This window comes from Plecotus auritus (assembly GCF_963455305.1).
Source record: "Plecotus auritus genome assembly, chromosome: X".
Taxonomy (NCBI): domain Eukaryota; kingdom Metazoa; phylum Chordata; class Mammalia; order Chiroptera; family Vespertilionidae; genus Plecotus; species Plecotus auritus.
In genome coordinates this window covers 138906647-138933306 of record NC_137784.1, presented here as the reverse complement: position 1 = coordinate 138933306, position 26660 = coordinate 138906647, and the positions used below count along the sequence as shown (strand labels likewise).

The 26660-nt window shown below is 49.3% G+C and overlaps 1 protein-coding gene across 3 annotated transcripts; it reads left to right on the top strand.

The window, feature by feature from the left end:
• The first annotated feature begins 2517 nt into the window (after window positions 1–2517).
• SUV39H1 (SUV39H1 histone lysine methyltransferase) lies at window positions 2518–24608 on the top strand. 3 transcript variants are annotated; one of them, XR_013959783.1, is made up of 8 exons: window positions 2518–2719; window positions 4828–4973; window positions 6469–7131; window positions 13594–13740; window positions 13822–13951; window positions 14708–15566; window positions 22260–22382; window positions 24508–24608. XR_013959783.1 is itself a non-coding variant. In XM_080652930.1 (7 exons), the coding sequence occupies exons 1-7, from the start codon at window positions 2701–2703 to the stop codon at window positions 15363–15365; spliced, it is 1191 nt and encodes a 396-aa protein (XP_080509056.1). In that variant the 5' UTR covers window positions 2518–2700; the 3' UTR covers window positions 15366–16017. The 3 variants fall into 3 exon arrangements, 2 of the variants coding, with proteins under 2 accessions (XP_080509056.1, XP_080509055.1); XM_080652930.1 differs by lacking the exons at window positions 22260–22382; window positions 24508–24608 and having other exon boundaries at window positions 14708–14787; window positions 15360–16017; XM_080652929.1 differs by lacking the exons at window positions 22260–22382; window positions 24508–24608 and having other exon boundaries at window positions 14708–16017.
• Window positions 24609–26660: the final 2052 nt, after the last annotated feature.

The window sequence follows — 26660 nt, the reverse complement described above, 5'->3', positions numbered from 1 at the left end:
AAGGAACAGGGAAACATTGTGTCTAGGAGTTTTTTCCTTTTAAAATTCCTTTAACGTTATATTTTTAAAGTTTTAAGAAAAAAAACACACCATCATACTTTAAACCACTCCCAGGGGTTGGACAGGTCTCTTGGACGCCAGGGAGTGGGAGGGAATTGCCTGCCCCAGGAGACTGGGGGCCTGTGAGGACTAACATCAGACTCTCTTCTAGATAGAATTAGGGAAGGAAGGGGAATGTATGGTGGGACTTATGCTGTTGACTGTTCCACTTATGGCAAGCAGGGGCTGATGGAACCTGTCATTTCTCCAAACAGCTCACAGCTGGACTGACAGACAGAATCCTATATAATAAAAGCTTAATATGCTAAGTGTCCAACCGTTTGTTCGACCATTTGACCAGTCGCTATGATGCACACTGACCACGAGGGGAAGGTGCTCTGCCAGTAGGTTAGCTTGCTGCTGGGGTCTGGCTGATGGGGACTGGGTGAGATGGGCCGGACATGCCCTGGAGCCCTCCCGAGGTCCCTCCCCAGCTGGCTAACCTTCCGTGGTCCCTCCCTGGCCAATCATGCACCAGTGGGGTCTCTACTCCTGGCCTGCGCCCTCTCACAATCCAGGACCCCTTGGGGGATGTTGGAGAACCAGTTTCAGCCTGATCCCCACAGGCCAGGCTGAGGGACCCCACAGGTGCACGAATCCGTGCACTGGGCTCTAGAAACCTTATAACTGTATAACCCTATACAGTTATAAGGTTGACTATATAACTGTTTGGTTGACTATGTAACTCATGGACCGACAAAGAGAGGGGCAATTTCAGGAACTGACATAAGGTTTCCTGATGCTGTGCAGTACTGAATAGTTAACAATTACAGCCCACCTGGGACTGACTGGGGCTGGGGTTCTGACAGTGTAGAAGACTGGAAGCCTCCAGAAGGACTGACATGCTGGATGACTCCTGACCCATGGATGCTGTGGGTGGAGGATGACTGTTGCTAGGAATCACACCTGGCCGGAGGGAGTGTCTGGATGTTACTCTGTCTGGTGATGTGTAAAGGAGGGCTAGCCTGGGGAGACTTCAGGCTGGCTGATGGACAGATCTGTGGCCCTCTGATAGGCAGCTGTCTCTGGTTACTGACTGTCCACCCTGACCAAATTACAGCATGTTTGACAGATCACGTGCTCAGTTGGATGCTGAGCCTGGCTACCTGGCTGATCTACAATATGATGAAGGGCAGACAGAATGAGTCACAAGCCAGCTGACCAAGAAAGAGCAGTGTAGCTGCCTGAGTTGATGAGTGTATGAGGTTAGAATCACAGTTGCCCAGCCCTAGCCGGTTTGGCTCAGTAGATAGAGCGTTGGCCTGAGGACCAAAGGGTCCTGGGTTCGATTCTGGTCAATGGCAGGTACCTAGGTGTACCTTGGTTGCAGGCTCCTCCCCAGCCCAGGCCCTGGTCAGGGCGTGTGCAGGAGGCAACCAATCGATGTGTTTCTCTGACATCGATGTTTCTCTCTGTCTTTCCCTCTCTCTTCCACTCTCTCTAAAGGATCAATGGAAAAATGTCCTCGGGTGAGGATAAACAAACAAACAAAAACAACAACAAAGAATCACAGTTGCCCTGATGGGTGACTGTCCAATGGGGGGGCATGCCTCCCTGAGAAAGGACAGACTGCTGACCCACTGACAGGTGGCTTGGAGGCTTAATGCTACCTTTAGTCTCTGTGACTATTTGCTCTGAGAGAATAAACTACCTGCTCATGGTCGGAATGAGGGGGGAATGACAGTCATTTGACAACTGATGGTGGATAGTGTGACTGCCTGACAGGGCTACATGAGATGCCGACAATGCCAGCCAGGCCTGACCTAATGGCAGCCCGCCCGAGGGCATGGCTGGTGTCTGGGGCTTCCTGAGTGGGGAGTGAGATGACTTCCCCAGGGAGATTCAGAGCAGGTGCCAGTGCAAGGATAGGCAGAGAAACCGCTGCTTGAGGGGCTGCCAGCGAAGAAGGGACGGGGACCGGCTGGGGCAGTGACAGGCTGACTAGCAGTGTGGCTGTTAGTAAGCCTAGCATGTCCGCCTCTAGGGACTTGCCGCTGGCGGGGGGTGGGGGAGTGCCCGCGGATGGCTGCTGCTGGTGACTGATAGTGTGAATGGCAGGCATGGCAGGCGGGGTCTGATACGCAGCTGTGATGAGACCCATTGTGCCATTTGAGTCGGGACGGATTCTGAGACCGAGCAGCAGTCTGGGAGCGTAGTCTACCGTAGGCGGGGATTCACGATCTGCTGGGGCTTAAAACGTGATGGGCTGCCTGGCGGGTGGTAATTGGGGGTCTGACAGAACGACGGATTTCCGCCAGCAGCCTTCCAACCCCTGCCGCCCCGGTCTGGCCGGCTGACAACACGATTGGCTGACAGCGTGACAGACAGACCGGAGGACCGGCAGGGCCTCCCGCAACCTCCGTAGCCGCCGCCGCTGCTGCCGCCGCCGCGCAGACGCACGCTGGGAAAGCGCCGGCGAGCATCCGCCTCCGGGACCGAGCAGAGTGGCGGGAGGGGTCCGGTCACGGCTCGCCGGTTGGTCCGCGCGGGCACTGCTCGCGGAGCGGTGCGGCCAATAGGCTGTGCGTTCTCGGCCACGCCCGCGCGAGGTCTCTTCTCGCGAGGCCGGTTAGGCCCGAATGTCGTTAGCCGTGGGGAAAGATGGCGGAAAATTTAAAAGGTGAAGGAGTGGTGGAAGCGGCGCCGGCCTACTGGCCGGGCTGCGTGGGCTGGAGGGGTAGCGTCGCGGGCTCTGGACCCGGGCGTCCGAAGCCACGGAGCCGGGAGCCGGAAGCCCAGCGCCGAGAGGCTGGGGCCGGGGAGCGCGGGCCTGGCGCGCGAGGCAGGGCGGGGCTGAGAGGAGGGGGCGCGTGCTTCGCGGCGGCGGGCGCGGGGTGTAGTGGGCACTGGCGAGGGGGCGCGCGCCTCGGAAGCGACTGGACGGCGCGCGCGCGCGCGCGCGGGGGCAGCTGGTCTGGGAGGCCGTGCCCGCGCGCGGGAAAATCAGCCGCCGGTGACCGTTACCCGCTTGGTGTCCACGCGAGACGCCGGAAGGAGAGAGAAGGGGAGGGGACGAACCTCCTTTTGAAAGTGGGGGGCGGGGGGATCTTGTGCTCTGGGTATCTCCTCTCAGCGTGATGAGGGAAGGGTCTGCGCTAGAGAGGACTCCCTCAGGAAGAGGGGCAGGGTCTTCCGGAATGGGAGAGCTGGACTCCTCCGTGTGCAGGGGGAAAAGGGGTGATTTTCTCAGTATATTGGCGGGGGGGCTCCTCTGGGTAAGGAAAGCTGCGGGGAGTATGGGTTCCATGAGTGTGGAGGGGGACGCTAAGGGATAGGAGATTCCACCTGTGGTCAGTGCGGCGCCAGCAGCTGGAGATGTGAGTTGGGACCACTTTAGTGGGGGTTCAAATGCAAGTTAAGGGATTTGAAAGGGAGAGACGTCATAGGGAGAGGAAGGTGTGGGCACAGGCCGTGTCTCCACTAGGCCTAAGTGTGTGTGTGTGTGTGTGTATGTATGTGTGTGTGTATGTGTGTGTGTGTGTGTGTGTGTGTGTAGGGGGTAGTGCACACGAAATAGTGTTGCAAAGCTCTTATACATGTTGAGGTTGACACAGCATTTCATCATGAGTTTCAATGTTTTATTTTTTGAATGGGAGGTAGAAAATATTAACAGGGTTAGGAATGAATGTACGTTTATGATGTGTGAAATGATCTGATAAAATGGCTTCTAAAGCACATTAAGAATGTACCTTGAATCTTGGAATCAGAAGGCTTTTTTAAAAAGACCTGTGTGTCTTGAAAATTTTTGGTAGCCCCAGAAACACCCCAGGTATATTTAAAGAATCATTGTCACTAACCTCTTACTGCTTTGCCTGTTCCTGAATTCCTTTGGGCAAGCTTTACCCTTCACAGAAATGTGGATGAGGCTGAGAAAGTCAGAATGTAGTGTGAAAAAATATACCTCGTGGGTTTAAGGCACCCAGATAATCATTCAGTGAGGCTTCCTGTAATCTTAACACCACTGCACACTCTCTTATTCATAATTCCAAAATGTAAAAAGCTCTGAACTCTTAAGTTTGGCACCATTCAGTGGCAAAACTAGACTATAAGGTGGGACTGTTCAGTGGCGCTCCCTTACCTCTTTATTTCTCCTATTTAATGTGAAAATTCAGACTTTTGCTGCAGAATTATCAGTGTTTGATTATGACTTGAAGCCCCTGACTAGACTGGGGGTGTTAGGTAAGATGTGGGCTATACCTAGAACTGCACTTGTAAAATAAAATAAAAAATTTCCAAAACACATCTGGCCCCCAGGGATTTCAGATCAGGGCTCGCTGACCAGTCTTTCCAGTTTTGTGCCCTGGATATATTAACCTCATACCACCTACACTCTTGGGGCAATGTTCCCTCCTGCGATGGGAGGTTGTTCTCTTTTTGCAAAGTGTGGGGGAGAGGAGGATTAGGCCATGAACGCTTGGGTGGTGTTGCAGGCAGTTTTAGCAACAGTACAGAGGGAGTTGGGAGGCTCTGGGAATAGATTCCTTTAGGACAATCCATGCAGCAGATCCTCCTTTGAGGTCTTTTGCTCCAGGAGTAGCCTTGGATAGTGAGCATTGGGGTTGAAGGAACTGGCACATTTTTGTGGTAGAAAGGTCTTAGCATTTGGAAGACCTATGGATTAAGTTTCACTGACTCTGAGGGAATTCTTCAGAAGTCCCAGGAAGGACTTGGGGTACTCTTTGCCTCCTGGCCTCGCCAGGATGCCCAGTAATGTGTTTTATGTTCTAGGCTGCAGTGTGTGTTGCAAATCTTCTTGGAATCAGCTACAGGACCTATGCCGCTTGGCCAAGCTCTCATGCCCTGCCCTCGGAATCTCCAAGAGGAATCTCTATGACTTTGAAGTCGAGTACCTGTGTGATTACAAGAAGATCCGCGTGAGTCTGGGGTGACCATGGCCGGGCAGGGGTGTCTCAAGGAAGCTGGCTTCCTGCTCCCTTGCCCTACTGTCTGCATTTGATTCTAAATGGAATTTTCTTCTCTGATCTTAAAAAAATAGCATTAGTAGGCCCTCTTCTCATTTCTATCTCACTGGTGGAGAAACCTAGTAACTTTCTGAGGGAGCCAGAAGCCAGGATGAGACCCCAAATAAGTCTCTCTTCCCACTTCCCTAAGAATACAAACCAGTTGAGTTGCTGAGCCCAGGAGTGGGGATGAGGATAGCTAATGGTTATTGAGCACTTGTGCAAGGTGCTTTTCCCTCAGAAACTCATTTAATCCCCCCAGCAACACTGTGAAATGGGAACTGCTATCATGGCCACAGGAGGTAATGCTAGGATAGTTTGGAGAACAGACTGGAGTTAGCACGCTTCAGTTCAAATCCTAGTCGTGTAACCTCAGGATACTTAATGCAAATTCTCTGTACTTTATTTTCCTTATCTATAAAATGGGGATGCTTAGTAGTGTCTACCTCATATAGAGTTGTGAGGATTAAATTAGTTAATAATTCAGTACATTAGAACAGTACATGCTGCATAATGAATGTTACCAACAAAATTTAAGCTTGTTTCCTTATTTACAGATGAGGAAATCAGGGCTCAGCAAAATTAAGTAACTTGTCCAAGGCCATACCGCTAGGGAATGAAGGTTCAGAATTTGTACCCAGGGTGTCTGTGTAGTTAAACTGTGTCCTATAGCCGCCCCCAGCAAGAAAAGGTCCCTCTGGCTGCTGTTTGGAGAACAGACTATAGGGGCAAGGGGACCAGTGAGGAGGCCACTGCTGCAGTCCAGGCGAGTGATGATAGTGGTGGCAGATGGTTGGAAGTGGTCGAATTCTGCATGTAGTTTGAAGGTGGGGTTGACAGGATTTGCTGAGGGTGGATGTGAGGAGTGTTAGAGAAAGGAGTCAAGGATGACTCCAAGAGCTGGGGCCTGAGCTGCTAGCAGGAGGGAGCTAATGATGAGGAAGACAGAGAAGGGAGTAGGTTTAGGAGATAAAATTAAAATTTAGAATTTAACCCTGGCCAGTGTGGCTAAGTTGGTTGGGCATCGCCCCATGCACTGAAAGGTTGCTGGTTCCATTCCCAGGGCACATGCCCAGGTTGCGGGTTTGATTCCCTGTCGGGGGCATGCAGGAAGTGGCCGGTCATTGTTTCACTCTCACATCGATGTTTCTCTCTCTCTCTTTCTCCCAAAAAATAAAAATTACTTTAAAAAAAGTTAGAATTTAGACAGTACGAGTATAACAGGATTTGAACCTACTGATCCTGGCTTTAGAGCCCATGCTTTTTAACCAATGCATGGAGCCATTCCAGAAAAGGGTGGGGTGTGGTTTGGGTGTTATCCATTGGTTTTGGAATGGAAATCTCACGAGGGCTCGCCCAAGGGTCTCGCCACTTATGGTGGCCCCCATCCCCCTGGTCCCCCCAACAGGAACAGGAGTATTACCTGGTAAAATGGCGTGGATACCCAGAGTCAGAGAGTACCTGGGAGCCACGGCAGAATCTCAAGTGTGTGCGCATTCTCAAGCAGTTCCACAAGGACTTAGAACGAGAGTTGCTCCGGCGGCGCCACCGGTCAAAGCCACCCCGGCACCTGGACCCAAGCTTGGCCAGCTACCTGGTGCAGAAGGCCAAGCAGAGACGGGCACTCCAGCTCTGGGAGCAGGAGCTCAATGCCAAGCGCAACCATCTGGGACGCATCACCGTGGAGAACGAGGTGGATCTGGATGGTCCCCCTCGGGCCTTTGTATACATTAACGAGTACCGTGTTGGTGAGGGCATCACCCTCAACCAGGTGGCCGTGGGCTGTGAGTGTAAGGACTGCTTGTGGGCACCCGCTGGAGGCTGCTGCCCCGGGGCATCGCTGCACAAGTTTGCCTACAATGACCAGGGCCAGGTGCGGCTGCGAGCTGGGCTGCCCATCTACGAGTGCAACTCCCGTTGCCGCTGTGGCTATGACTGCCCCAACCGTGTGGTACAGAAGGGCATCCGCTACAACCTCTGCATCTTCCGCACGGATGATGGGCGTGGCTGGGGTGTCCGCACACTGGAGAAGATCCGCAAGAACAGCTTCGTCATGGAGTACGTGGGAGAGGTAGGGAGTCAGGACCATGCATGTGTGTGCAGCTCTTCCCACCTTGTGTTCCTACTGTGTGCGCGCAGCTCTCATCACAGTGTGCCTACAACTTTCCTGCTTTCACTGTGGAAAATGTGGGGGGGGGGTGTTTAACCCAAGTGCTAGGGATATCCAGGCAGGGGAGAGAGTATTCCAAGCTGGTAGTTAAAAGTATATTGAAACACTTCTAGACTGGGTTGATTTCATAAGGGGTACCTAGCAAAGAGAAGAGTGGGAACTGAAATCCAGGCAGTGTTCCTTTTAATGGGCCATGTGGTCTGCACAAGGTTGCATACCCTGAAAAGGCATTTCTCATTTAACAAGGGTCCAGCTTACTGCTAAGCAGTGTCTTCCCAGGAGGAGCGCCTTTTACTAATCTGCACAAAAAGAACAGTCAGGAGTAGGACATATGACATGCCTTACGGAGGTTGGCTGCTTCCTCCTCTAGACTTGCAGGATACTGGAAAGACCAGCTATATTAGGCAGGCTAGCTGCCGGACCAGACAACTTGCAAGTCTTAGTGACTTTGCACATTAGAAGTCTGTTTGCTCCTGTAACTGTCTGGCGTGGGTGTTTGGGTAGTGTCCTTGTATACAGTGGTGCGCCTACGAGGCTCTTTCCCTCTTGTGCCTTTGCCATGCCTGAGAGCCTTGGAGCTGCCTCTGATCCTCAACCTTGCCTGGTAAGTAGACCAAGAGTGGGGGTGGTAAGGGGAGGTTCCTAATGGGCCAGGCCTAGACCCAGTGCACATCACTTCTGTCCACATCCACTGCCTGGAACCGAATCACGGGCCTTGCCTCCATGCAAGGCAGGCTGAGAAGTATGACTTAGCTATGTGCCCAGGTGGAAAACAGGGATTTGGGTGAATAACTAGCAAGTGTCTGCAGTGTCACTTTCAAAGGTGGGAGGCATTGAGCATTTGGGGTGGGGCAGTTCTTTGTTATGTAGGACCATCTCATGCATTGAGGAACATTTAACTTCCCTGGACCATTTAAATCCATGATTGTGCCCTGTCATGGTGACAACCCTAAATTCCTCCATATTTCCACAGGTTTCTTAGGGGTTGCTATGATTGGGAAGTGACAGAAATTGGCATAAGGGATATACCCCTGAGGATGTCTAGTAATGAAGAGGAGAGGCTCCCACTTTGACAAGCTATAAAGTAAAGAGGGTCATTGCCCTGAGGGGCAGAGACGATCTGGAGGCAGAGCAGTCCACACTGCAGAGCACCCTGACAGTCTGGATGAGGAAATGTCCATCCATACCCCAGGTAATCCTGGCGGTCTGGTGGAGGGAATGTCCACACATCAAAGGACCTGACAGTCTGGAAGGAGGAAGAGGTGGCATTACCCCAGAGGGGTCCTGACAATCTGCAGGAAAAGATGTCCACATCCCAGAGTGACCTAGAGGATCAGAGCACACTCTCCACACTCCAGAGGACCCTGGTGGTCTGCCTTAGGAGGTGCCCGCACCCACACTGTCCTGACAGTCAAGAAAAAGAAGTGTCCTCACCCAGAGGGATTTTGACTGTCTAAAGGAGATCAGGTCTACACCCAAGAGGACTCTTAAAGCCTAGAGGAACTGTCTAAACCCTTGGGTCCTGACACTCTGGAGGAGGTGTCTAGACCTCCGAGGGATGCTAACAGTTGGGAGGAGATGTTAACACCTCAGAGGGATGTCACCATTCTGGAGGAGGATGTGTGCATACTCCAGAGCCTCTGATGGTCTAGAGGAGGAGGTGTCCTGACCCCACAGGAGCCCGGCAGTCCTAGAGGAAGTCCAGGACAGATAGTGTCTCTAGCCCAGGGGTGGGCAAACTTTTTGACTCGAGGGCCACAATGGGTTCTTAAACTGGACCGGAGGGCCGGAACAAAAGCATGGATGGAGTGTTTGTGTGAACTAATATAAGTTCAAAGTAAAGGAGCGGAGGGGAGAGCAAGAGAACCGGATAGAACAGCCGGATCCGGCCCGCGGGCCGTAGTTTGCCCATGGCTGCTCTAGCCTCACTCTACTATACTGACGATCTTAAAGAAAGGCTGTCTACAACACAGGATCCTGAGGCAAAGAGGAGGAAAAATCTGCAGCCCCCAGGCACCCCAAAGTCCCCTGAGCCGGGTACTTTTCTGGCTGTTCTTCCTTAGTGTGCTTACTCCTCTACACTGGAAACATCAGGGTTTCCAGGGACCCTCTTATTCCGTCTTTACTCTTCCTACTCTCCACACATTCTCTCTGAGCTATTTCTTAGCCTCCCTCCTGCTACATTCAGCAACTTCCAGGCCCCCCTCCAGTACCCTCAGACCTGTGGGACCTCCTGATGGCAACAGAGGCCCCCAAACACTACCAGAGCCAAACTCATCTTGCATCCTCCTGAGGAGGCAGCATGGCAAAATGGGCAGGAGTGTGGAGCCTGGTGCCCGAGATTGAATCCTAGCTCCCCCACTCATCAGCTGTCACTTCATCTCCTTGTGTCTGTCTCCTAATCTGTAGAATGGGGATGATAATTGCACCCACCTCGTACACTTGTGTAAGAACTAAATGAGTTGTCACGTGTGAAGCATTTAAACACTATTCAGTATAGAGTAAGGCTCCAATCAGTGTTAGCCATTACATTCTAAAATTCAGAAACCCAAAAGTTTTTTGTGACCCATCTGGCTATAAAACCTAACTGGACCTGATTTGGGCATATTTAGAGTCTTTCTCTTACTTGGTATAACTATTCATAAATTTCATTGTAGAAATATTAATTTACTTGATTACGTGGTGTTGTCCCAGACCCCACCTAGTGTTACACAATCGAGGGTACACATCCCATATCTGTTCGCCACCCTGTCCTACAATCTGGACACGGCATTCACTCTCCTACCTCTACCTCTGCACTGAGAGTTCCTTCACGTGAGCTGCCCTTCCTCTCCTTTGCACCTTTCCACCTTCTGTCAGAACATCCCTACCCTCACTCAACAGAGAGCCATAGCCTGTTTTGTCCATTCTAAAACATCATTGTCTTCATATTTTAAAAACTCTGAAGTGACAGTGAGTCTCAGTTAGTTTAACTAAATGATTGCATATCATTTAATGAGCAGCAGTTTTTCCTTTCTTGGGGAAAGGGCACATAAAATAAAGGGAGCATCTTAGATTTTGACAAGATACAGGACGCACAACCTCTCCAAACACCGCTTTGTTCCTAACTGAAATGAAAACAGAAACACCTTTCACATCCCTCATCTTGTTGAATCTTTACAACAGCCCCTGTCTGGCTGGGATTGTTGTCATTGTCATCCCCATTCTACAGATGGGAAAACTGAGGCCTAGAGTAGTAGTAAAGGGCTCAGAGTCATCAAGTTAGTCAAGTGGATACCACAAAAAAACAGTCCAAGCGTTTAAAATTGGTGTCCTGCCAGAACTGGTGGAGTTTTTTGTTTTCTGTTTTTTTGGCTGAGGAGACACGCGTAGGGAGAGAACATTTAGTGTCCCATTACCTGGAAGGGGGCAGAGTCTTCTGGTTCCTGTTCACGTCAACAGCCTTTCTAAGCTGCTAGCTTATAGCCCATCTATCTTCCCCAGTCATTCTGGAGAGTTGCTAGGGAGCAGAAACACGAACTGATTTGTTCCCGAGTTTTCAGGGTGGCCCAACCCTTACAGAATGGGACTGAAAAGAAGACAGCAGGAACGGTTTGTGCCCTGGAGGGCTTGTAGTGTGACTCATTCCTGGTGAGACTAGGGGAGCAGGTAGGGGCAGAACAGGCAGGAAGAAGAGACTGGGGAAATTATGGGGCATTCCCTCTGGTTGGGGAGGGGCTGAAAGGAAAAACCTGGCTCAGACACCACCCGGTATGCCCAGCAGAGGCTGCCTTTTGATCCCAGGGCTTCAGAGAGGCTTGGTGGGTCGGCTCTGGGAGATTGAGGAAAGCTGCACAGAGAAGTAACATCTGGAGCTGCCGCCACAAAAGAGTGTGTGCTCTCCAGGTGGTAGAGGGAGATTGGCCTTCCCGTTCTCTTCCTCAGAACGCTGCTGTGTCTCCTGTTGTGTCCCTCAGGAGAGAGTCTCCACTCTTCAACCTAGTGTCAAAGCCCTTTTATGGTCTGCAGCTTGCTTTCGATGGTGTTTCTCTTTCCCATTGCTCCTGAAACCCTCCTCATTCTTTCACTGTGAATGTCTGAGTCCATCTCTTCTCTGTCACAAGACTGACCCATGTAAGATAGGACTGGGCCTGGTCCCTGTGACTCACCCACTGAACTGACCCCTGAGGGCCAAAACAGAGCTTGGTTCCTGTGTTGTCTCCCCCACCCAAGTGTGACCCATGTCTGCCTCTGTAGACACTGACCTCTGAGCACTAGGACCAGGCACAGGGTAAGCCTCATAAAAATCCACTGAATGAATGAGTGGATGAATAAATAAACCCTTTTCCTTCAGGTTCCTGAAGGAAAAGCTGGAGTACGGGGCAGTGAGCAGTGTGATCTGAGGGATAAATCTTGCTCTCCTAAAGGTGTTGTTGATCAGCATTTGACAGGGGATAGGGGCTGAAGGTGATGGTGTAAGAGGCAGGTAGGAGACAGGACACTAGTGTGGCCATCCAGAGTGGAGAAAACGGTGCTCAAAGCTAGAAGGGGAGATCTGAAAGTAGAAACAGCATGGCTACTAGCTGGCATGTAGGTGAGCAAGAAGGAGGCAAGGGTAGATCCAGTGTCAGAAGGGGGCTGGTGATGGCCACTGGGTCTGCAACAAAAGGAGAGGGAAGGAAGAAGGCGCGCGTGCGAGTGTGTGTGTGTGTGTGTGTGTGTGTGTGTGTGTATGTATGTATGTATGTATGTATGTAGGGGGAAGAGTGTTTGAGTTGCCAGTAGGACCACTGCTGGACAGGGAATAGGTTGCTGGGCTAGAAAGAATAAAATGGCATTTCTTGCGAGTCTGCTTTGTGCTGTACACTGCTGGCACTTGTTTTTTTTTTTTAAATATATTTTATTGATTTTTTACAGAGAGGAAGGGAGAGGGATAGAGAGTTAGAAACATCGATGAGAGAGAAACATCGATCAGCTGCCTCCTGCACATCTCCTACTGGAGATGTGCTCGCAACCAAGGTACATGCCCTTGACTGGAATCGAACCTGGGACCTTTCAGTCCGCAGGCCGACGCTCTATCCACTGAGCCAAACCGGTCAGGGCTGGCACTTGTTTTTGAGGACTGGGCGGAAACCTGAGAGAGGAGAAAGATCTGCCTGGTCTGGAGGGACCCTAGGCTGAGGCGTGGGCAGTTTTAGGTACCAGGGAACCCTCACCCAGAGACTGGCATGGTTAGCTACATGTGGGGGTTACCAGAAGGCTGTTATGGTTGGCCCCAGGGGGAAGAAGGAACATGAGGGATGGAGAGGAGCGATTGAGCTGGATAGGGATGGGGTGGAGAATCCATCTATAGCATTTGGGAGGCAGGGACAGGTCAGGGCTAGGATTGTGGAGCAGCTTCATGTTTACTAGGTTAGCAGGGGACCCAGCCTTTGAGAGATGTCTCCTGTCAGCTTAAGTTCCAGTAGTTGACACTACATAGCCTCGGGGCTGAGGGAGGGGTTCCTACCCAAGCTCCTGTCTCCTCTTTCATCTTCCTTCTGTGTTTTTGGCCTCAGCCTTTTTCTTGCATCTGAGATTCTCAGGTATCTTGGTCTTATCTCTGGACCTGGATCTTTCCTATTAAGCTTGTCTGTGTTTCTCACTGTGCCTCTAGCTCTCCTGTCTGAGCCTCCCATTCAGTCTCCCTATCCCCACCAGCCCAGGGCTCTTCTGCTTCTCTGTGTCCTTCTCACTGCTGTGTACATGGCCCTGTGCTGGCTGTCTTGTCTTGTGCTGGGTCCTGCGAAGCCTCAGGCCCCCTTGCCCTGGATTAGTCAGCCTCTCATTCTCCCTGCTTTCCTCTCCCCTCTCTGTTGAGCCCTGGGTCCTTTTCTTTCTTGCCCTTGATTTGCATCTCCTATATCTCACTATGGGTCTCATGATGGGGCTATATCTGTGTCTGTCTCTCTGTCTCACCACTGGACCTTGTGGGCAGCCTTCACTCACCATTGAGACACTCCCTAGACCAGCGGTCACCAACCTTTCAGACCTCACGGACCACCAGTTGGTGACTGCTGCTCCAAAGGTTTCCTTAAACCAGCAGTCGCCAACCCTTCAGACGTCACGGACCATCAGTGGTCTGCCGACCACCGGTTGGCGACCGCTGCCCTAGACCATCCAGAGGCCTGAGGATGGATGGGTGGTGGGCAGCTGAGGACCAGCCCCCTGGAAGGACTGACAGACCCTCTGCCTCACTGCCTCCCATGTGTCCATGCCTGCCAGCCACATGGGTAGGGGTGCCTCCCTGCTCACTTGTTTTTCTCCTCCTGGGGGGCCAGGCACTGTGCTGGCTTTCTTGAGCCTTCTTGGCCAATCCCCTCTCTCCCATGACCCTCTCCCCAGATCATTACTTCGGAGGAGGCAGAGCGGCGGGGCCAGATCTACGACCGCCAGGGTGCTACATACCTCTTCGACTTGGACTACGTGGAGGATGTGTACACCGTGGATGCCGCCTATTATGGCAACATCTCCCACTTTGTCAACCACAGTGTGGGTACCCTGCAGGTGGGCGAGGGTCGGGAAGAGCAGGCTGGTCCCCTCCTCACCCTCCTGCTATTCTTTTTCTCCCAGTGTGACCCCAACCTCCAGGTGTACAACGTCTTCATAGACAACCTTGATGAGCGGCTGCCCCGCATTGCTTTCTTTGCCACAAGGACCATCTGGGCAGGCGAGGAGCTCACTTTTGATTACAACATGCAAGGTGGGGGTGTCAAGGGACTGGGGGCAGGGGCACACAGTGACATGGGACACAAAGACCCCTCCCCAAGGAGCTTTAAGATGCTCTTTCTGACTCCCAATCTCCCACCTGGACTTTTGGAACCCTGCCTACCTTTTGGGGGTCCCCTCATTCCCAACCCTTGGACCAACTTCTCCCAAGACTCCTGGGGGAGGAAGATGTTTGACTTGAGAATTAGATATTTCTCCTGACTCCAATCTTGTCTGAAATATCCCCAGTCCCCCAACCCTCCCTGCTCCTAACCCTTTTTGGCTTTCCTCGTTACAAGCCTCTGGACACTCTATGGCCTCCAACCAGTCCCCTACTTGACAAACTAGCCACCTCTGAGACACTCAAGAGGGGATCTTTGGCAGGAGAGTTCAGATATCCCTCTGATGCCCAGGTGACCCTTCATTCCCGGACCTCTGCCTGACACAACCCTCCTGGTTCTCCCCGACACCCCCTGCCTCCCACAACCCACAAACCCTGGCCATCTTCCTTTCCCCCATAACCCCCAGATCCTGGCCATCTTCCTAACATTTGAACACCCTCTAGTGCTAAGCCCTGGCCCCAGCCCCAGACTACCAACTCCATGACCCCCCTCCTGACCCAAATCCCAGACCTGTTCCCAGCCCCCAAGATCCCTGGGTCTCATGGTAAAGGGGCAGTGGGACACTACACCTAGGCCTTCTAACAAGTCCCCTCCCCCCTCCTGCCCTCCCTGGCTGTGTGACTCCACAGTGGACCCCGTGGACATGGAGAGCACCCGCATGGACTCCAACTTTGGCCTGGCCGTGCTCCCCGGCTCCCCCAAGAAGCGGGTCCGTATTGAATGCAAGTGTGGGACTGAATCCTGCCGCAAATACCTCTTCTAGCCCTTGGAAATCTGAGGCCAGACTGACTGTGGGGGCCTAAAGCCCATCTCACCCACCCCCGTACCCACTTGCCCTCCTGTTGAGGAATGACTGCCAGGGCCTCCCGCCTGCTTCCACCTACCCCCACCTGCCCTGTGCTCGGGGTTGTGGTGAGGACTGACTGCCAGAAATCTCTCCCCGTCCCAGTTCCATGGGTTGCACTTAACAACCCTCTGCCCATTTTGCGAAGTAAGTTGTCAACATCAGGTGTTTCTGCAGTTGAGATTCACAGCCTATCATGGAGGTCCAAGGGGTGAACCCCAGCCCCAGAATAGAAAGATGGTTATGCACTTGCTTCAGTCTGGAGCTTGAGAGGTCTGTTGCAGGCCCTCTCCCTACTGCTCCAGGAGTGTGGAAGCTGCCCCAGGGCAGGCTGACATCAGAGTTCAGACTTCCCAGCCCACTTGGTGAAAAAAAGAGGGTCTGCAGGGCTGGGGACTGGTTTCTGCTTATGCTCACATGTAGGCTTTGCATCCCAGAAGTAGACGCCCACATGCCACTGGAAGGAGAGTGGATGCCCATGGCTCACTGGTCACTGGCCAATGAGAGGAAGGCAGTCCAGACTCTCCGAGCCCTTAAGGTGGACTGGGATTGAGCTCTGCCCATGAGGTGCACAGAAGGCGCCTGGGAGCCCCGTCGGCGTGTGACGACTGCTGGGACTACTCAGAGCTGGAACCAAGACCTAGGTAGGCTGTAGATAGCACTTAGGACAAAAATGTGCATTGATGGGGCGGTGATGAGGTGCCAGGCACTGGGCTGAGCACCTGGTCTACATAGATTGTCTCAGGGAAGCCTTAAAAACTGTGGAGGTGGATCCTAGGAAAGGGCCCATATGGCAGGAGGCCAAGTACAGTCTCAAAAGTTACCTGCCCACAGATGTACAGAAGACGAAGGCTCTGATGGCTGCCTCACCCCTTGCTTCCCCTGTGAGGTCTTCTCCAGGAAGCCTTCCCTGACTACCTGTGTCCAGAGTGCCCCTCTGTGAGACTGTGCCCTGCCACCAGATCTGTGTGGCTGTCTGTGTGTCTGTGCTCCCTGCCCCTAGACTGAATTTCAGGCATGGACTGAATCTCGTTCTCCTCTTGTATATTTCTTGGCCCGACCCAGCCTGGGGTAGGCATCAATAAAAAGAGTTGTTGACTGAAAAAACCAAGGTGTGGGGATTGAAGACCTCACGTAGGTGGGGTTGGGGGGATTAGAGGCTGGGAGCTGGGGTACCCAGGGACATGTTCTTCAAACCTCAACCATTTGACTAGAACACCCCCACAGCATACCACCTCCACCATTGTCTCCCTAACATAAAATAAGCTTGTTTTATACTTAAATTTTAAAATGCACTGAAAAAGCAAACTAAACCCATTGCTGTCTCAATAGACAAACCATTATCACTTGCCATAAACAAAAATAACCCAAGAAATAAATACAGTGGAAATACAGAAATATGATACAATTCTAGCTGGGCCCTCCCGGCCCTTAGAGACTTTGAACCCAAAGCCTGCTACTCCATTCAAACAGAAAACTTTGTATTTTTATTGTATTTACATTTTCTGCAAATATTTACTGAGCACCTACTATGCACCAGGGTAGAAAGTGGAGAATAAGGAGATAATGTTTCAAATACACTTGTTTTGATCATCCCTCAACCTGAATGTGAGGCTGTGCCTTTTGTTTTTGCTCAGAGATGTCATATGCTGTGACACAGTTACCCAAAGCTTTCAAAGACTTGACCCACAGGTGACAGAATCCTGAAAAGCTCAGAGATCTCCACACGCAGCACGTAGGACATAGGCCTCCAAACAGCTCACAGACATATACTCTGGGTAGTAACCCCAGACCTCAGAGTCCTCACACCTGGGATACACATCTCCATCCAGCTCGGAGATCTCGGACGCAGGCCCTGAATAACTAACAGGCTACACCAAAACTAGGGAGCCAGACTCGCAAACAGCCCCAAGACCTAAATGCTGCCTCCTATGCTGGGATCTGGACCCCAAACACATCACAGAACTTTATTTTGGGATAGAAATGTACAAACATCTCAAAGACCTCATAGCCAGGGATACTGTTACCTAAGTTATTCAGAATTTTCACACCCTGATAATCGATTCCCAGACTGCTTGGAGCCCTCCCATCCTGGGACAGATCCCCAAACAGCTGAGATGTCACACCCCAAACACCTGAGACCTCACACTCGGAACACAGATCCCTAAATGATCCTGAAACCTTACTTCTTGGACACAGACCCCCAAATTGCTCAGAAATATCCTGAAAAATAGAGCACTAAACACCCCAAAGACCTCACTATCTAGAATATGGTGCCACAACAACTTAGAGCATCAAGTCTTAGACATAGACCCCAAAGAGCTTAGAGATCTCAGCCCAGAAACGCCATGTTTAGAGAATTCTGACCCTGGGAAGGAGATCTGTGTACAGCTCAGAGACCTCCCACCTGACACAGACCCCAAAATAGTTCAGAATAGGGCACCAGAGGAAAGACTACCAAATGCTTCAGAGACCTCAAGCTTTGTAACCCACACATCTGAAAGTCTGCCTACAGACCCCCACAATGTTCAGACACTTCAGAACCAGGGATACAGACCCACCAATTCCTCAGAGAACTTACACACTGGGAGAGAGATGGACAGATAGTTCAGAGACCTCACACCCTCTTCTCAGACCACCAAACAACTAAGAGACCTCACACCCTGAACACAATACCCAAGAGCTCCCAAGTCCTACACTCAAACACAGGCCCTGAACCAGCTCAGAGAACATGGTCTTGACACAGATTGCTGTTCACAGTGGTCATGTACTGGACACAGACTTCCTAAAAATAGCTCAGAACCTTCATATACCGAGAGATCCCCAAGAGGCCTCACTTGGTCCACAGAGGAGCTTAAAGATCTGAAAATCTGAATACTAATCCTCTACATAGTTTAGAGACTTCACACCTTGTGACACACACCCCAAATACACTGAGTGGCCAGATTATTATGATCTCTGAACGCATAATAATCTGGCCACTCATTGTATATCCTATATAATAAAAGGCTATATGCAAATTGTCTCCTTGACCAGTTCGACCAGCAGGCAGGCTGGCCAACCGCCCATGTCCCCTCCCCCTGGCCAGGCTGGCTGGACTGCACCCATGCACGAATTCATGCACTGGGCCTCTAATACACACACACACACACACACACACACACACGCAGCCTGATTATTATGATCTCTGAACACATAATAACCTGGCCACTCAGTGTATGTCTGAGATCACACAACCTGGACACAGACCCCAAACAGCATATAAACCTCACATCCTGGCCTCAAGTCCCCAAACAGCTCAGAATCTTTACACTCTAAGCACGGACCTCCAAATGATTCGGAAATATACCCTGGACTCAGACCTCAGAACCATTCATGGAACTTACCCTTTGTACTCATATCCAGAATTGACAGAGATCAAACAGCCTAGAAACCTCACATACTGTGCAAAGTCTGCCACCAATAGCAGAGACCTCATAACTGGCACAAAGACCCAGAGCAGCGGAGGGACCTTACATTGTGGACACAGGCTCTCAGACAACTCAGAGAACTTTTTAAAAAATATTTTTATTGATTTCAGAGAGGAAGGGAGAGGGAGAGAGAGAAACATCAATGATGAGAGAGAATCATTGATTGGCTGCCTCCTGCACGCCCCCTTTTAGGGATCGAGCCCACAACTTGGGCATGTGCCCTTGACCGAAATTGAACCTTGGACCCTTTAGTCCCCAGGCCAACGCTCTATCCGCTAAGCCAAACCAGCTAGGGCTTCAGAGAACTTCTAACCTGGGAGATACAAAAAGAGCTCAGAGACAGCACATTGGCTACATAGCCCACACGGCTCAACTACTTCACATTATGTGACAGAAGCTCTCAGGGAGTTCATTAACCTCACAATCTGCAAAGCAGACCCACAGGTTTTCCAGAGACCCCACACATTGGACAGACAATGCCAAAATGCTCGGAGTTAACAAAACTCGCATCCTAGGACACATCCCCACACAGCTCACATACATAACCACCTGGACACAGACCCCCCCCACAACACCTGAAAGACATCACACTGGTCACAGAACCCCAAGCCACTCAGAGACCTCAGACCCTGGAACTGAGACTCCCTCAATAGGAACTACTGGGCTCTTGGAAACACACCCCAGCTGTTAGGGACCTCACCACCAAGGGATACGGAGATCAGAGATCTCACACTCGGGGACACACCTCAGAAGTCTGAAACAGTAGAAAGACATCAAACTCAGGAAACAGATTCTGAAACTGCTCTGAAAAATCACACCCAGGACAAAAGTCACAACATCATAGAGAACTCCCTCCCTCCCTAGAACATGGGCTCAAAAGTGTTCACACCCTGAGCACAGACACTCGAAGACATCAGAGTCCTCATCTGAGGGTTACGGGCCCTCAGACCTGAAAAGAGAGACTTCTAAATAGTTTAGAGACACCATATTCTGCACAGACACCACCACAGCACTGAGATATTTTACACGCCAAATAAAGACTTTCAAACAGCTCAGAAAACTAACTGGGGCATATGTGCATACACACACACACACACCACTGAAAGCTCATACACACACACACACACACACACACACACACACACACACACACACACCACTGAAAGCTCACACACCATACCCTGGAACAAACCCCTAATGAGTCACACCCTGGGACTGAGACCTCCCAAGAGGAAGAGGTTTCATACCTGAAAATATATCCCAAACAGGTCAAGGAGTTCTCGAACCAAAAGAGCTCAGGGACCATGTATTCTAGGACAGTCACCCAAACAGCTCAGTGAACTCACCCCTGGAATGTAGACCAGAAAAAGCTCAGAACTCTTGAATCCAGGATTCAGAGAATTAATATGCTGGATGCAGAACATCAAATAATCCAGAGACCTCAAATCGTGGGACATATACAACCAAACAGGTCAGGGACCTCACAGCCTGAGACATACACACAAAAACAGCTCAGAGAATTGAAATTCTAGGAAATAAATGCTCCCAAGGAACAGACCTCACACCCTGTGACATATGCACAAAAATATCAACCACATGAAGTGAGCTTTATACCCACAAATATTTCAGAGAAATAGCATTTATGGACATACACCCACCCACAGATCAGAGCATTCACATCCTGGGAAATAAATGGATCAGGTAGCTCACACATTGAGACCTATACCCACAAAGAGACCAGAGACTCAAATCATGGGGCATAAACTCAAAACACCTCAGAGACCTCACATGCTAGATCGAAGGAAAGTAGGTGGTAACCTGGGACACACAGCCACAGACAGACCAGAGACCACACACTGTTGACAAATATACAAGGACAGACTGTCACACCTGAGACAAACAACCATAAGAGATAAGCTATCTCACATCCTGATGGACACCCACAAACAAATCTGATACCCTTGGACACGGATCCTCAAATGGATCAGACTTCACTCACACTCTTGGACACACCCCCACAGACAGTAGAGCTTGCAAGTTGGAAAGACACACAGACCTAGATGAAAGACTTCTCATCCTGGGACATAAACCCAAAAAGAAGTAAGAGAACTCAGGTCTTAGCACACAACACCCATAATTACAACAGAGACCTCCTATCTTAAGGCATGCCTGCAAAACATCAGAGCACACCCCATGGAATGTACACCCACAAAGAGATCAGATACTGCCCACCCTTGGACGAACATAAAAATAAATCCGAGAGATGCATGTTCTAGGAAATACACTTCAAAATCCTGGGAAATACATTCACAAAGAGATTAGAGACCTTAAACCCTGGGATATATACCCACAAACAGATCATAAACTACCCACCCTGAGAAACATACCCATAAACAGCTGGGGATTTCACATCCTGGAACAAACAGCAAGAAGCAAACCAGAGACCTCAAAAGCTTGATAATATACATGAAGAGGTCAGAGTTATCACATCTTGGGACATATAGTAACAAGATGTTTACGACTTCACATGCTGGGAAATATGCACAGAAACAGATCAGAAACCTCACATCCTAGGACACACCCTCAAACAGATCACAGACATAAAATCCTGCAAAACACAACCCATAAACCATTCATAAACATTGCATCCTGGAGCAAACAACGACAAACAAATCAGAGACCTCATATCTGGGAACTACCCACAGAGAGAATACAGATAACAGATCCTGAGGCACACACCCAGAAACATGTCAGATAAAATCCTGGGAAGACAGCCATAAACAGATCAGAGACTCCCACCGACAAAATACAGAGTGGAGAGAGACACGTTCTGGAACACATACCACAAACAGCTCAGAAAAAGCCCATATGTTGGAAAATACAACCACAAACCCCTTAGAGACTTCACATCCTGGGATATACGCCAACAGATCAGACACCTCAAAACCTACAAATCACACATGGAAACATCGGCCCTCATATAGGGGAATCCACCCAAAAACACATCAGAGGGCTCACGTACTGAGATGTACACTGACCAAAATTTTAGTGACCTTGACACCTGGACATGCACCTACACACAGGTCAGAGACCTCCATCCAGCAACATACATGAACAAATGGCTCAGAGACCTCATCCTGGATCATACAAAACAGATCAGAGACTTCAAATCTTGCAACATACACCCACAATCAAGTCCGACACTCCACATGCTGAAAAATACACCAGATGGTAGACAAAGTCCACAAAGAGATCAGAGGATCCAGCATTTTAGCTTCAAATCTATCTCTGACCTCTGCTTCTGCTGTCACATCAATTTTTGTGACTCTACTTCCCTCATCACATGTCCCTCCTTGTCTTGACATATCACTTAGTCTTTTCTGATCTTGAAGTTTCGGCCTTCCTCCTATAATGACCCTTGTGATTACAAGTGGGACCCCCTAGATCAGGGGTGGGGGGCCTTTTTTCTGCCAAGGGCCATTTGGATATTTATAACATCATTTGTGGGCCATACAAAATTACCAACTCAAAAATTAACCTGCTAGCCCTAGCTAGTTTGGCTCAGTGGATAGAGCATTGGCCTGTGGACCAAAGGGTCCTGGGTTCGATTCTGGTCAAGGGCATGTACCTTGGTTGCAGGCTCCTCCCTGGACATGAGGGGCTCATGCAGGAGGCAGCCAATCGATGCGTTTCTCTCACATCAATGTTTCTCCCTGTCTTTCCCTCTCTCTTCCACTCTCTCTAAAAATCAATGGAAAAATATCCTCGGGTGAGGATTAACAACAACAAAAGATATTAACCTGTTATATTTGGTCAAACATTTTTTTGGTCAAACATTTCATTAACTCACCCCTAATGTCTTGGCAGGGCCAGACCAAATGATTTCTCGGGTCTTATACGGCCTCGGCCTGGACGTTCCCCGCCCCTGTCCTAGATAATCCAGGATACCCATCTCAGGATGCTTGCCTACTATGTATCTGCCTTTTCCAGGTAAGACAACATATTAACAAGTTCCAAGAATGGGGTGAGGACATATTTGGTGATCCATTATTTGAGCAAACAGAACACATATACACACACAAAAGAAACATCACATCCTGGGACATACATCCATGAAGTGCGCAAGGACTTCACGTCTGGAGTCATACACCTCCCAAGAGATCAGAGACCTTCCACCCTGAGACATATGTACAGAAGATAAGAAAGCCACACATTCTGGGACATTTACCAAAGAATGCTTAGAGCCCTCACACTCCGGGAATTAAATCCACAAAGACATAAGAGAACTCACTCTCTGGGACATATATCCCACTAAGAGACTGGGGAGCCACATTCTAGGACCCCGAAACAGACTAGATCTTTGAGTTTGGGACATATTCACACAGAGAGCAGGAAAAAGCGCACATTCTCTGACATACATACACAAACAGATCTCACAGACTGGGACATATAACCACATAGAGAGCAGACCTCCTACCTTTTACAAACACACCCAAGGAGTTGACACACTCATATATGTGACATACACACATAAATAGATCAAAGATCTGACCTGAGAAATACAACCAAAACCACACCAGATACCTCCAATCCTGTAGCATGAGCCAACAAAGAGGTTACAACCCTCACAGGCTGGTAAATGCAGCCGATAAATACAGATGCCTGAAATCTTGGGGTGTACAGACTCAGGGAGATCAGACAGCTCAGATCCTGGGATACACACCCACGAACAGAGATCCTCCCAGAAACAACATGCATGGAAATGCACCCAGAAACATATCACAGAGCTGTCAATGTGGGACACGCACCCACAAACAGATCAGAGGCCTCACATCCTGAAACATATGCCCAGAACCAGCTCAGAAATCTCATATCCCAGATATATTTCCTTAGCAGATAAGAATTTCACTTCATGGCATATATCCCAGAAAACAAGTGAATGCTTGTGCCCTGGCCAGCATGGATCAGTGGTTAGAGCACCAGCCTGTGCACTAGAGGGTCACGGGTTCAATTTCCAATCAAGGGCACATACCTGGGTTGCAGGTTTGATCCCTGGCCCCAGTAGGGGTGCATATAGGATGGGACTCTCTCACATTGATATCTCTCTCTCTCTCTCCCCTCCTTCCCTTCCCCCTTCCTTTCCACTCTCTCTAAAAATCAATGGGAAAAATATCCTTGGGTGAGGATTAACAACAAAACAAAAAGTGCTTGCAAATATCCACATATGATATCAGACATCCGACAACCTAGAACATACACCCACATACAGCTCAGACCTCACACTCTGGGATATATAGTCACAAAACATGAGAGACCTCACACCCTAGGACATGCATTGAGAAACAAATCAGAGCCTCAGCTACTGGGAAAACAACTTCAAACAAAAAGATCAGACACTTCACATTATCAGACAAGTGCCCACAAGCAGAAGAGGGGATTCATACCATAGGACATACACCTTGCTTCACTCACCAGAAAACATACCACAGGGAAACATACCAGCAAACATGTCTCATGAATACCACAAGACAGACACAAACAAACAAGACAGGAAGCCTCACATGCTGGGATATAAACTCAGAAATGGATCAGAGGTTTCACGCAAAGGGAATATTCCCACAAAGGGCTCAGAGTCCTTACACCCTGAACATACACACCTCAGCAGTTCAGAGAACTCACGTCCTGGGTCCTGTACACAAAACCAGATCAGAGACCTCCCCTCCTAGCACATACACCCCCAAACAGCTGGGCCCACAAGTTCTGTGACACACACCATCAAAGAGACCAGAGACCTCACACCCTGGTTCATACACCTTCAAACAGATCTAGGCCTCCCATCATCAGACACTCACAAACAAATGTGGAGTTCACCCTGGATATGCACCAACATCCAGAGACATCACAACCTGGGACATTGTCTGTCTCCCTCCCTCCATCCCTCCCTCCCCCCCCCCTCCCTCCCTCCTTTCCTTTTTAGAAAAGAAGGCCACACTTAATTCCATTTCTTGAAGGAGCAGACCTTTTATCTCCTCAGGGCTCTGGACTTGCTGCTGTAACAAATCACCACCATTTTATTGTCATAAAACAACACAAATTTATTCTTACATTTCTGCAGGTCAGAAGACTGACAAGGAGTCTTACAAGGGTAAAAGTCAAGCTCTCTCTTGGGTCCTCGTTTCCAAGATGACCAAGAAAAGAAAGAATAATGGTGATGCCAAAAAAAGGCCGCAAAGTTCATCATTCGGAACATACTAGTAGTAGAGGCCGCAGCCATGGGGGACATCTCCAAAGCAAGTGTCTTCAACGTCTCCGTGCTCCCTAGCTGTATGTGAAAGTACGTGACCGTGTGAGCTGTGCCATTCACCGCAAGGGACTAAGAAATAATTCTTGTGAAGGCCGGAAGGATTGAACACCCCACCCGGATTCAGACCTGCAGTGCAGCCCCACCACTTCCACCAAAGCCCAAGTAAGGAGCTAAGTCCTTGAGGACTGAAGAAAAGTTCTCTGGGGGGGGAAATAAATGGAAATTGTACTTAAAAAAAAAAGTCAAGGTGTCATGTCAACAAAGTTGACTTCCTTCTGGAGTTCCTAGGAGAGAATCCAGTTCCTATAGGACGCCTGCACTCCTGAGCTCATGGCCCCTTCCTCCACTTTCGAAATTAGTGTGTCATCTTCTAATCTCTTTCTCTATATATCCATCTATCTCTACCTCTATCTCTGCTTATATCATCACATCACCTTTTTTAAAAATATATTTTTATTGATTTCAGAGAGGAAGGGAGAGGGAGAGGAAGAGAGAGAAACATCAATTATGAGAGAGAATCATTGATCTGCTGCCTCCTGCATGCCCCCCCACAACAGGGATCAAGCCCACAACCCAGGCATGTGCCCTGATGGAAATCAAACCGTGACCTCCTGGTTCATGGGTCAATGCTCAACCACTAAGCCATGCCAACAGGGCTCACATCACCTTTTCTAACACTACATCTTGTTCTCTGACGCTTGCCTTCATTTCTCCCTCATATAAGGACACTTGCTATGACACTGGGCCCACTTAGATAATTTAGGAGATTTTCCTAATCTCAGGATGTTTTACTTAATCATGTCTGCAAAGTCTCTTTTTCCATGTAAATTAACATGATCATATGTTCCAGGGATTAGAAAGTAGACATGTTTGGAGTGTTATTATTCAGCCACCAGAGACATACATGCACAAACAGCTCACAGACCTCACATTCTGAGTCATATATTTTCAAATATAGGGTGTCCCAAAAAATGTATATACACACTTTGAATAATTATGAAGGCAGTGTTTATTAAAATACATTTCATTTTCAAAATGGAGCTATCAGCTGTTAAAGTGTGTATACATTTTTTGGGGACGAACACTTCCCACCTGCTAATATAAATCAAAAAAGAACAGAGACACACATTTTAGGACATATGTAGCAAAAAAAACGTCTTCAATCACTTGGAATTAAACTCACAAACACATAAGAGAACCCACTGTCTGGGAAATATACACATAAATTGCAAAGTGAAATACATTTTAGACATAAACCCACAAACACATACCTCCCAAACGTGGACATGTAACAGCAAACTGAATAGACCTTACACCCTTGATAAACCCACACAAAGAGATCAGACACTCACATACATATCAGAGACCTCACAACCTGAGATAGAGACCTACAAACAAATCAGAGATCTCAAATCCAGCAATATACATCCACAATCAAGTCAGAGACCTCATATGCTAGGAAAAAGAGCCAGGAACTGATCAGAGGCCTGAAATCTTGCAACAGGCACTCATTAAAAGACCAGGGAGTTTGTATTCTGGGATCTACTCCCAAGCAGGTTAGAGGTTTCAAACCAAGGGAAATGGAACACACACCCCAAAAGACCTTGCAGACCTTACACACTGACATACATACCCACAAAACAGAGACCTCGCACCCAGGTTCATACAACCACAAACATATCAAAGAACTTATATTCTTGGCATACTCCCATGAAAGACACCTCACACACTGATAATTATGGTAACAAGCAGATCAGACGTCAAATCCTGGGCCTATATGCACAAACGGATCAGACACCCACACTCTGGGACATACACCTGTGAACATTCTGGTGAATATACTCACAAACAGATCAAAGGCCTCACAACTGGGACATACACAAAGAGATCAGAGACCTCACATCCTGGGACACACTTGCAGAAACAACCCTAAAATTCTAGGACATACAGCCACAGACACCATG

Excerpts from the sequence above, each read along its gene's own strand:
- SUV39H1 (XM_080652929.1), top strand. Across the intron at positions 13,741-13,821 it reads CCCACTTTGTCAACCACAGT|TGTGACCCCAACCTCCAGGT; the intron begins GTGGGTACCCTG and ends TTTTTCTCCCAG. Across the intron at positions 13,952-14,707 it reads TTTTGATTACAACATGCAAG|TGGACCCCGTGGACATGGAG; the intron begins GTGGGGGTGTCA and ends GTGACTCCACAG.